Source organism: Brassica napus, chromosome A3 (genome assembly GCF_020379485.1).
Source record: "Brassica napus cultivar Da-Ae chromosome A3, Da-Ae, whole genome shotgun sequence".
Lineage (NCBI taxonomy): Eukaryota > Viridiplantae > Streptophyta > Magnoliopsida > Brassicales > Brassicaceae > Brassica > Brassica napus.
In genome coordinates, this window is record NC_063436.1 from 32774359 (window position 1) to 32786499 (window position 12141).

Here is a 12141-nt window from a genome sequence, read left to right on the forward strand (position 1 = left end):
TTAAAAAAAAATTTATTAAGAAACCCTAATTAATAAACTACCAATGGAGCACACATTCTAATAGTTTGTTAACTAGGATCTTTAAGTACAATCAAAGTACAGTTAATTCATTAAAAAACCATTTAGAAACCCATATGGGGTAATAGGGATAAACATGGTCTAAGGTCTTCCGTCCCTCACTCTACTCTCATCTCTTTACTTAGATGCTTGTGAACTCTTAACTCTCAGAGAATGACAAGAAGAGTTGGAGGTCTTCGATATGTTAGATTCCTGGTAAGAATAGTTTACTTAGATGCTTGTGTAGCTTTTCATCATGCTTGGGAGTACTCCAAAATAATGAAATATTTTTAGAAAAAATTGTATACAATAATAAATATATAGATTTTTAGAATAAAAAGGAGAAAAAATGACCTCAAAGGCGTAAATCAAATGTATGTAAACGGGGAATAAGTATCCTAATGCTTGCCTCTCCACAACTGAGTTCGTAAGCGGAGTTATAAAATTGGCGTTTAAAGCAAAACACAAACGTAAAACGATCATTAGTAAAACACCTTAAGAGGTTCATTTCTACATATATTTTAAAAAAAAACTAAGGCCTAACAAAAACAAACTCCCCAATCAGCAATAATGTGTATATATCAGTTCTACTTCTTTGGTACTTTAGGCCGTGACCTCATACTGGCTCTCCTTGCCACATCCCACGCCTTCTGTGGCGCGTATACACCTAACTGGGACGCAAAGAAAGATTCATAACCTGGTGAATCAAATGCAAACCCAGTGTGCTTTGAGAGCTCCCGTGGCAATTGGGATATCGCATAGCTTCTCGCTTCTTGAGGTGTGAGCTCGTTCTCTATCTCCAGGTGATCTGCTTTGCTTGCATCGGACTCGTGCCTATGAATTTCTTGAACGATCTGATAATCATACGGGTAGAACCATCTCTCAACCCTGCATCAGTAAAAGCATATAGATTCTCTCATGTCATAATCATTAGAAAAAACATCCTGTGTACGCTCTATTTCAGTGATTTTACACGAGATAGCCACACTGAAACTGATAATATTACCATTGGTAGATGAAATCGCCTAGAAGAGAGACAGCGGGAATAAGCAGCAATGTGAAGTAGAAATAGAATGTACTCATCAGGACATATATGACAAAGTAGACATTTTCCTGCAGAGATTTGTAAGTTATAAACAAACAAAAAACATAACACAACAAAAGATATACTCAAAGGAAAGTAGTAGGCTGGTGTTACATTTCTATCACGTGATGTCGTAATCCCACAGTATACGAAAGCAAAAACAAGCCACGCAAGAATGCTCCCACCAACTGTGATATAATGCCATCTTGTAATGGAATTGCTCATCAAAAGAATGCGCACGTTCACAGCAATCACCAGACATGTGAAAACCAATGTGCTAACATCCCAGAGACCAAATATTTTGCCTGATGAATTTATAGCGCCAAAAGAAGAGGTGGTCACGAAGAGATAGCAGACGAGAGACTGATACACAGCAGAAGTAGCCCATACTGCTACGACTCTCCATTTGAAAAATGAGTTACGTATTCCCTCCCTATACAGTTCTGGGTATCTCTTCGAAAGGGACGCACTCACATCCTAAAACAAGAGCACAATACAGAAATTAGTTCTCAAATCCAAAAAATGAAAATAAGTAATTTAAGATGGGTATGCGAATGTTTTAATGAGATCGAGAAAAGCTGGTACCTTCTCAAACAGCCCAAGGACAATGACAGGAAGAGCAGTGAAAAAGACGTTATACAATGACTGGAACCAATCATCGTAGAACCTTTGACCAGAAAATCCAGTTCGAAATGTAAACCAAAACTGAGTCAAAGTGAAGGTAAGATTCTTGTAGAAGAAATACATGACCACCTGCCAAGTAAAAGATCATTAGAAGTTTCAAAAAGTTAAAAGCATGTTATGCGGCAAAAGATGAACTCAACCTTGCAGATTCTAAGATATGACCACCGTCCATGAACAAGAAGCAAATCAGTAAGAAATCTGAACTGAGCGATAGCAAAATCACTAGCCATCACAGCTTGCATTCCCTCCATCCCACTTATTCCTATACCAACATGAGCTGCTTGAATCATGCTTACATCGTTGGCACCATCACCAATACTAAGAGTAATCTTTTTTGCGCCTTTTCTCACTAAGCTTGTCACCTAAAATTAGACCGCATATAGTAAAATTTAGACGCCGGTTCAAAACATATATGACCAAATTACTCACTGGACATGAATTAAGTGCCGGAAATTCAAACCCATAAAAATAAATGTTTACCAATTTCCAAATCAAAGCCCCAAAACAAAATAGTATATAAGCTCTCTTTAAAGGCCAAACCTGCAAGAATTTATTTTGAAATAGTCATCTAAACCTTACCTGTGCTTTCTGTAACGGAGAAACACGACAGCATACAACTGACGTGCAGTTCAAGCTCAAGCTGAGCAGCGTTACGCGTAAGCTCGGGTCTAATGCATACATTAAACACTTTCCATCAATAACGAGAGCCAATTTTGGTCCAGCTACGGTATGCATATAGAGTTGAGCTTCTTCAAGGCTCTTTCTCAGCTCCTTCTTTACTTCTTCTTTGATAACACGAGCAATCTCAACTTGATCACCCTAATATCAAAAAAGATTTATGAACAAAAAAAAAGAGCTAAAATCGCAAGACAAGCTACTCAAAAGTAAAATAATTACCCTTTCTTCAGCTTCCCTGATTGCATCCGTTTCAGAACTGATGATAAATTGTTTCATATCATTGTTGATCAAGTTGCATGCTGTAATATAACAGAAACGAAGAGCAGATATTTAAGTGGCAGAAATAAAAATAAGATCCAAGAGCAAAAGTTGTGTCACACCCTACCATATGCAATATTAATAGCCGTTTCCATTTTGTCCCCTGTTAACACCCAGATCTTAATTCCAGCTCTTGATAAAGTCTCAATGCAGTTAGGAACCCCTTCCTGAAGTTTGTCTTCTATTGCAGTTGATCCGATGAGGGTAAGATCCTTCTCGATGAGTTCTGCTACCTTCATGGATCAAGACACCGCAAATTCATCAGCTATGATAAAACTATTTCCTGGCGACTCAAAAACTGTACTCTGAGGATCTAATCACTCTCACTACTGAAGTACGTAATCATAAAATCATTTTTCATCCCTGTCATACAACCAAGTTTGTTGCTCTTTCTTGTTAACCTTTACAATTTTCTTAGAAAGTCGTTTTCTCGGGAGTCATGAGAATGCTGCCTCTAGCATAAATTATGCTGCATAATAAAAAACTAGGTAAGAAAAAACCAAATACCTCATCTAACTTCTTCTCACGGTCTCGCAATGCAGATTTTGCCTGGATGAATTTTTCATTCCAACTATTATAAGTTTCCGGGTCTAAATCTCTATAGGCCAAGCAAAGGGTACGCAATCCAGAAGATCCAAAATGTTCCAGATGTTCTCTTGTAACTTTCCTAACATCGTCCATACCATCAGCCAATCTCTCAAAGATTACGTTATCTGCACCCTGTGGACAATGTTCCAAGCAATGATCAAAATTTGACACTGAAATACACAGAGAACTAATTACTTATAGAGCTATTACCTTACAGTAGAGTACAAGCCTTCCATCTGGGTAACGACATACAACAGACTGGCGCTTCCTTGTACTGTTATGCATTGTGTAAATTTCAAAAGGATGAATAAAACACGGCAAAGAGGAAATAAAAAAAACATTTCACTGTCTTATAGACCTGTTGAACTCGTGCTAAAAAAAAAAGACCTGTTGAACTCAAGAACGTTAAGGATCTCATAGGCCACATCTTGAATCTTTCCCATCTTCTCCACATGAGACTCGCGAACATACACCGTAGTTGGAGTACGCCTGAAGATACAACAAACTAGTCTCAAACAAACTAACAGAGACTTGAGAAATAAACAAACCTATGGAAAAAAAAATCTAAAATTTGAAACAACGGAAATCATGGGGAAAGTTAACTAGTTGAAAATTTATCTTCTCAGATCGCATGCGATTTCAACTTGTCTTTGGAAAATGAAATGCAATCAGAATTACCTGTAAAAGAAGAAGCCAAAATTCTTGGCGGCAGTAACTAGGGCAGCTTCATCTGGAGATGCAGCTTGATATACGATCTTCTCAGGGGACTCATCACCTTCAGGAAGGACTGTATGACAGATGGCTAGGCATCTAAAAAGTTCCTACAAATATCAAAAGTACAAATATCTTATCGTTAAATTAGCATCTGCATGTTCGCATGCCCAGAAATAGACGCAGTAGAAATCTGGAGCCCAAAATAAGGAACTTCTCAAAACTACAAAAAATGTCCTTATAATAAGGAACTTATAATGCCTGTATTCTAAGCCTTTGTTCTGGGAGCCTTGTACTAAAAACTACAGAATGGTTCTGATTAATGGTACAAAAAAATGTCGTTATAATACTTTTAGATGCTTTAATCAGAATCATTCTGTAGTTTTTAGTACAAGGCTCCCAGAACAAAGACCTAGAATACAGGCAGTGGTTGAACGTTGAAGCCACACGAAAAACCCTTTCGAGTTATTACCTTACAACTTCACATCTCAACACCTATCAGATACAAAATTAAGCAAAATAACCCTATCACCTTACAAGTTGACACGTCAACACCTATCGTAACGTTTCCATGAAGGGAAGAAGAACTCATGTTCTAGATTATCCTTATAACCCCATCATCTCTTAACTATTACAATCCTTAAACATATTGTGAGAAAATTATCTAAGAAATTAAAGTAAGGCACCTTGCAAAGATCAGGATCAGGCTCATTTCGCCAAGCTCCCCGCATTAGCCTTGGATCATCAAAATTAAATCCCTTTTCTCTTATTGCACCAGTCGACCTTTCTTCCTGAGTATATTTGTTGAGATACAAATCAGACAGTCTTCCATTGCACCATAATGCACTAGGCAACTTCCCCATCTGAAAAGAAATAATACCTCGTGTACTTTTAGGCCATTCCGCTGAGCGATTCCTCTTTCTATTTCAGTGACACCACATCCATAACTTATTCCGCCAATAGAACATTTAAAGAACTCCATCAAATTTCTTGTCAGCGTTCCAGTTTTATCAGAAAATATGTATTCCACCTGAAAAATAACATAGTAAATGTAAAAGCACTTAGAAGAGTATCAAAGTACATATTTAAATAATATTCTAGAGACGGTTCAATTACAAACAACAGAACATAGTAGCAATATGCGGCATGGCCTGATAGCTACCTGTCCAAGCTCCTCGTTTAAATTGGAAGTCCTGGCCAAGGCAGGGGTATTTGTTTCAGCATGATACATATTGAGATCTCGGTTGATAAACTGAGTCGACTGGATAAACTTGATCATCTGGGTTTTTCATTTAAGGAGAGAAGACGGAAACCACTCAGAATGCCAGTAATTGTAAAGCGGATCGTAAAAATAGGATACTAGGAACAACGTACCTCTATGGAAACATAAAGGGAGATTGGTATAATTGATGAGAACAGAGTGATTAGAGTGAAAAAGGTGAAAAACCCTATCTGCGGAAGCAAAATGGTAAAAACCAGTAAATCAGAAATAGACGGAATCAACTTCACCTAAAGAAGCTATTACCGCGAGTCTGTTATGGTATTCCCAATCTGACTTCTGAAGGCCCAAGTATAGGTCCTCACGATCCGTCACAATTGAACTGCAAAATAATAATATAGATAACTGTATCGCAACAAAACATGGTTCAACAATCGAAACAGGACTTGATAATGACAAGATCAACGAGAAACCATACCAGCCTATTGCTCCAATTAGACACATTGTGAGAAGGACACAAAATATTGTAATAATGAGTTTGTCAAGCTTCTTTTCCAGCGTACTTCTTTTAGATGGAGCATTCATCGCATTCATCATCACCTAAATAGTTTGAATTCACCATATAACAACATCAGACTATGCGTAGCAACTATACAACGAAGTAAAAACCAGAGTAAGTCTTTGCAATCTTCTTTTATTTTGAATCTGGTTTCAGGATACAAGAATCCTGTAAGCTAGAAAGAAATGTTTGTAAGCGGGTTTCTCATAAAAAAAGCTTCACAACAGCTTACCTTCGTCTCATGGCCAGTAAAAACAACAGCTCCAACTATGTATTCTGTGTTTCTAAGACTGCATCCCTGAAAATGTAGATTCACAAGTCTCAGAATATTATTAAATTTAAGGATATAAAGCTCTTCGCTAGATGCATGGAAATGTATTCAGTAAAATTTAAAGGCCAAAGATATAAAGTTCCATGAAATCAAGATATCTCATAAGTAAAAAAAAAAAAAAAAAGATATCTCATAAGTAGATCACAACTTGATCCATGATAAGAAAACAATATGAATGACCAAATCATAAAATTGCAAAGATAACACACAAAGGGGGAAAAAGAAGCCAACGGCAGAAACAGTTAATCATACACGCAACAAAAGCTGGTCGGGAGAGAGAGGCAACGTCTGCTTTTGTACTACAAGATTCCCCGTGAAAGTATACAGAGAATTGTTCGGCTGCTCACACTGAATTTCACCTACATTGCAAAAGACACAGATGATGGAGAAAGTGAAGACATGTCTAAAACAGTTCCAACCCAATCTTGCTGAGACGAAAAAGAAAAAAAGATAAAACGAAGGGCAGTCGTGGCAATAAAAAAATTAGGTCTACATGTATAATATAATTAGAGAAGGAAATTGGATAAGAGACAAGAACATGTATGATCAGAGTCAGAAATAAGCCATAATAACTCTTTCCGCAAAGCATTTATAGGAAAATTCTACCAGACAAACACTAAACATATGAAAAAAAAAAACGGACTGCTATATAAGACTTTGCTGCCATTAGTTCTGGTGATGTTTCGATCCGTACATCAGGATGTGATCCAATGTGTGATAATAAAATTAACAAGTAGCTGTACAACCAATACCAAATCGCCTGAACCCACTAACTTTATTAGGAAACCAGTTCACCTCTGACTCTGTCTACGAAATTTTTTTTTGCATGAATCCAATCAAAGAAATAGGCTAACCTTTAAACTCAGAAGCTTTCTCTGGTACCAAGTAATCCCATGTCCTTTCAAGGGCCTTTCTTATTTTTAAATTTGTTTCTCCATCTAGATTTGCAGTCTGCACTGACAATAAATACGCAATTGAATGGCACACTAGGTAACAGAAGATTTTAAATAACAGCTTTTGTTCTGGAGAAAAGAAGGCACTATATTTCTGGAAAGGGGAAGTGTCAAAGAAGAAGCACCTCAACATAGCAGATACCATCAGGATTAGTGCTGGACAGGAAAAGAATATCGGCTGGAAAAAAGGCATCTTGTTTTATCTGCAAAATCAAGAATCTTATTTAACAATTATGGATCTTAATTCAAAGATAACAAGACTATCGGATGAAGCTCTAAATTAGATCCCGAGCTGTAGTCAACACAAACAAATTTCCTAAACATAGTGTCCTTTCCAGAAGAACAAAGCTGATGTTTGATAAATATTAACTCGCTTATAAAGGAGAACAAAACAGTAATACACATTTAAACTGTATGACACCGAGGAAAGCAGCACAATGATCACAGGAGGTAACTGAACCCTACCAGAACAACTATAATGCAGTGCAGGCAGTACAAACAACTAAACATGTGTGCCAACAACCCACTGCAACGCACAGCAATAAATAAAACGGGTAACCAAAGAGAAATTCATCCAATCATGTTAGAATAAGAAATTACAAACCTTGACAATATCTCCAACTTGTAGCTTTCGCCAAGGAATAGGTACCCACTGTTGGCCTTGTAAGATCTCCACTGTGCTATTATTTATGGACATATCATTTTGAAACCGTTTCTGCACCAAATTATCCATAGAAGGATTTAGAAGTTGAGACACAGGTGGGTCTTGAGACTAGCTTAACAGAGCATTTTAGCGCTGAAATTATTCTACTCAAAAGCAAAGGAGAAAAGGAATATTTATGCAATTAAAAAAAAAAAAAGAACAAACGAGTATCCCTTACCCAGTCTTCGAAAGCTTCTTTAATAAGAGAGACGAGAAGCACCATTGACAGCGGAGCTACATTTGTTATTGGACTCACAGGACTGCAGGACAAACAATCTATCTAGTTAATAACTGCATAATTAATCCTTAAGGTTTCATCCAACGAAAATAAGAGAATTCTATGGATAGAGAATATGGAATAAACATAAAGAAAGCTTCAGAAAATCGTCAAAGTTAACATACCTTATAGGTGTCAGTGATAGACACGAAATTCCAAGAAAGTATATGTTTGCTATGCGCCTAAACTGTCAGGAAACACATTATAACTAAGATTACAACACATGACAAAAAAAAAAGGCCATGTTGAAGGACTGAAGGTGTACTTAGTGTCTACAAAGTACATTGTAACATCAATTAGGACTCCGTTCCTAACTTCACAGGGTAGATTCATACTAGTGTAGAATCATCATAAGTGCATGAGATGAGAGACACAAATAACCAAAGAAACTCCATGAATATTTATTTACCTGTTCAAACAGACCCTTGGGCAGAAAGGTGAAAACATTATACTTTGTTGTCGAAATCGAATTACCCTGAAACAACACATTCGTCAGAAACACACAAATTGACTGTAATCGATTCAGTACAATACCTTGAAGCGGACGGGCATGTTGGAATCTCGATCATTGCAGTAGACGGTACGACAAGACGGAGCCTGAGGCTGTATATGACCCAACGTCACCGTTCGAGACGGCGTCCGCCGATGACTAGCCGACGAATCGCCGTTTAAACTACTCGATCGTACCATTTGGATTCACCCCGATCAACCAGCTCGAATATTCGACTTCGCTATATTATTAGTCAGCGTCGTCTCCTTGATTGATTCGATTAGGCAAGATCTGTTGTAATCGATGGTAGAAAGTGGAAAACGAGGGAAGACCACCCTCTCTTCCCTTTCAACCTTTATTTTTTTTTTTGTTGGTTTGAAGAGTAATGCTTCTTCAGGTCGAAGTTAACTTTTCTTTTTTAATATTTCATTTTTTCCTTCAGGTTACTACGGGCGTAGCCTCCGCGTAAACGCACGCGCAAGCACAGAACCGGATACATTATTGATCCACTGTATAGTTTTTTTTTTAACTTTTGTTTTCTTTGTATATAATCTAATCTATTAATTTAAAATCGTATTTTTATCCCCTACTAGTATTATCTCCGGTGCTACGCACCTATCAATTTTAATGTCTTCTAAATTATCTGATCACAAAATAGCTATCAGAATAAATTATTATTTTGTTTATATATTTTTTTAACCTAGGTAAACATTAATACATAAACTTAGAAGTACTGAAACAATTTCTATGATGTAGTTTTGAAAAATATATACAACATACATGTTTTTGAAAGCTTGTTTCTATAAAAATAAGATATATGTTAACACATAAAAGTAAATATTAAAATACTGGTTTAAAATAATATATATTTTAATTATTTTCTTTATAAAATTCTAACATTCCATTTAATCAAAAAAAACATTTTTTAGTTAAATATTCTGGATTTAGATAAAATGGTGACGTAATATTAGAAGTGTTGTATTCAAACAAAATACTTAGAAGGGTTAAAACAATTATTATTATTAATATTTTACGAACATAGATAATAATTTTATAGAAAAATTAAATATAGTTAAATTTACTACATCTAATCCATTCACTTTTATCTATATTTGTTTTTAAAATAAGTCTTTAACAATATATTTTTGGAGTAAACATATCTATTTAAATATAATATTAGTAGGAAAAAAATTATGAAAGCATTATTATTTTATTAAAAGTACATATTGAATAGTTTAATATCTGAGATGCATGACAAAGATAAAAGGCCAAGTAAAAAAAAATACATTTCTGGATATTTTGTTTGAACTTACATTTTTAGATTCTACTCCATCGTTTTCCTTTTCCTCTGCAGTCATCAACAACCTGGAACTTCAATGATAGCAAAGAAAACATGTATAAAATAGTCAACTTTTATATAATAGATTCATAAACAGATATTTGAAAAAATAGTTGAATATGTTTTTTTTACTGAAAATAGTTGAATATGTTCAGTTATAAAAAAAAGCAAAAATCTGTAATTAATCAATTTGTATATAGTAAATTAAGACATACTTACTGTTTACTTAAGTTGCTTACAAAGTTTTGAATTTTCTTTTTCTTCTTCTTTGAAAGAATTAAGTTTTCGAAATAGGAGAATACTTAAGTACCATCTTCAACCTCTCAACCTGAATCATGTAGAAAGAATTAGAGAGCACTAAAACTGAGAAGGAAACAAATAAATATGAATATAGGCAAGAGACATTTGTATAAATTTTTTGCTACACTCGAGCACAAAATGAAAAATGAAGAAGAAAGATGAAAAACAAAAGAGAGATCTTTTGAATTGTGGAGTAATGGAATAATCCTATAAATAATAATATAGGACGTAAAACCTAAATGGTGATCGTGGAGGTGTTGAAAGAATAACGGACGGCTTGGTGAAGTAAAAAAAAAATATTTTTGATTTTATCTAGCAACTATGTAAATTGACACATAACTGTGAAACATGTTTCTTGCATCTTTCTTTTCTATTTTTTTCTTTTGTTTTTATTATTTCAAACTATTTATATTTTATTTTAATGATGTTCATCTTTGATAGCGTAATTAAAATCATAACCATTGCAACAGATTGTGTTTTGCCTTTTTGATGTTGCTGTTGTATTCTTCGCTTTTCTTATATATTTTTTGAATTGGAAATCTTTTTTTTTCTTTGAACACCATGGATTGGAAATCTTCGTTTTTCCAGTTTGCAGTGTTGGTTACTTTAAACGTCTGGCAGTTAATGGAACGTAAAACTTGCGAAAGCAATGGATATTTTGTCTTTGTGATGAGGAAGTTATAAAAAGTTAGTAATTTGAACTTCCCTCATATGCTAAACAAAAATTACGGAACGTGTTTTGCTTTTGCTATTTTTTTCTTTTCAATTGTTTTTATTTTTTTATTTTTTTAATAAAATTTTCCACATGTCATTTTTTAATTAGCTAGGCGACTTGCGCTTTAGTATATAAGGGATATATTATTTATGAAACATTTTCAAATTGTAATTTAAATTTTAGTGCTGATGTGTCGTCACCACGGCTCTTCTCACAACCTTTTTTTAAGTGGACTAACATGACTAGAGAAATATAAAGAATACCATTAAAAACCATTAGTGTATTAGTGTTTTAATGTATACATATAAGTTGAGGACATCTGCAATTAATATTGGTTCTTTGATGTTTTTTTTACGGTTTGTATTAAACACAATGTAATTAAACCCATTGTAACAGAACATGTTAAAAACAGATATGGGCTGTGGTTTACACAATGTGATAATCACGTTACTTCACTGAGATTCAATTTGTTATACTAAAGTGTATGATGGTGGGTTCGAAATATAGGTTGATTTTAATCAAATGAAGGGATCTATTATGGATCAGAATTTCTTGGTGTTTAGCAGTCATCTCATCTGGATTTTTTTTGGAGTGCATTACAGATTCAAATGAAGGGATCTATTGTGAATCATATAATTTATATGTTTGCTGTTTCAGTGGATTACAATAGGCATCTATGAATATATTATGGATCATACAATTTAGTTTGTGTAGATGCATGTCCTACAAAACAATTAAAACATGGAGAATGTCATTTACGTTAATATTGTGTCGGTTTATCAACTGAATCGTACCATCAATTGAATCGTCGGTATTGTTAGTACTCTAAAAGAAAATAATACGAGAAGAGCAAAAATACCTAAATATCTAACTAAAATATCCAAAGCCCGCAAAAAAATGGAAATGAAGTGTTATTCAAGTTTGTAAATGTCTAATGAAGAATATACATATCTATCATAATATTTATATATTCATTATAAGGAAAATAGATTTAATTTCACTTTATGTTGCATTTAGAAACTTTCTTAGCATATTTATTGCATATTTAATATATGATTGGGCATATTGTCCGATTTTCCATTTCTATTTCTGTAAGCAGTTAATTTTTTGAGTACTTCCAGCGCAAGCAACATTA

General features: G+C 34.6%; 1 protein-coding gene across 2 annotated transcripts; it reads right to left on the reverse strand.

Moving 5' to 3' along the window:
* Positions 1 to 398: 398 nt before the first annotated feature.
* Positions 399 to 9048, reverse strand: LOC106375547 (phospholipid-transporting ATPase 3-like). 2 transcript variants are annotated; one of them, XM_013815489.3, is made up of 27 exons: positions 8697 to 9048; positions 8572 to 8637; positions 8288 to 8349; positions 8064 to 8145; positions 7787 to 7897; positions 7308 to 7385; positions 7084 to 7180; positions 6482 to 6588; positions 6131 to 6196; positions 5818 to 5939; positions 5646 to 5721; positions 5495 to 5572; positions 5283 to 5399; positions 5001 to 5150; positions 4807 to 4911; positions 4088 to 4230; positions 3797 to 3898; positions 3620 to 3683; positions 3329 to 3541; positions 2889 to 3054; positions 2723 to 2802; positions 2405 to 2644; positions 1966 to 2187; positions 1727 to 1894; positions 1256 to 1618; positions 1064 to 1170; positions 399 to 945 (listed from the first exon to the last, which is right to left on the reverse strand). In XM_013815489.3, exons 1-27 carry the CDS (start codon positions 8850 to 8852, stop codon positions 645 to 647), a joined length of 3642 nt encoding a protein of 1213 aa, XP_013670943.1. In that variant the 5' UTR covers positions 8853 to 9048; the 3' UTR covers positions 399 to 644. The 2 variants fall into 2 exon arrangements, with proteins under 2 accessions (XP_013670943.1, XP_013670945.1); XM_013815491.3 differs by having other exon boundaries at positions 8288 to 8344; positions 8697 to 9043.
* Positions 9049 to 12141: the final 3093 nt, after the last annotated feature.

Bases quoted from the DNA above. Each gene is read 5' to 3' on its own strand.
- LOC106375547 (XM_013815489.3), bottom strand. From the start codon at position 8,852: ATGGTACGATCGAGTAGTTTAAACGGCGATTCGTCGGCTAGTCATCGG. The intron at 5,400-5,494 runs GTACGTTGTTCC...TGAAAAACCCAG, and splicing joins CCCTTTATGTTTCCATAGAG to ATGATCAAGTTTATCCAGTC. The intron at 3,684-3,796 runs GTCTTTTTTTTT...AATGCATAACAG, and splicing joins AACGTTCTTGAGTTCAACAG to TACAAGGAAGCGCCAGTCTG.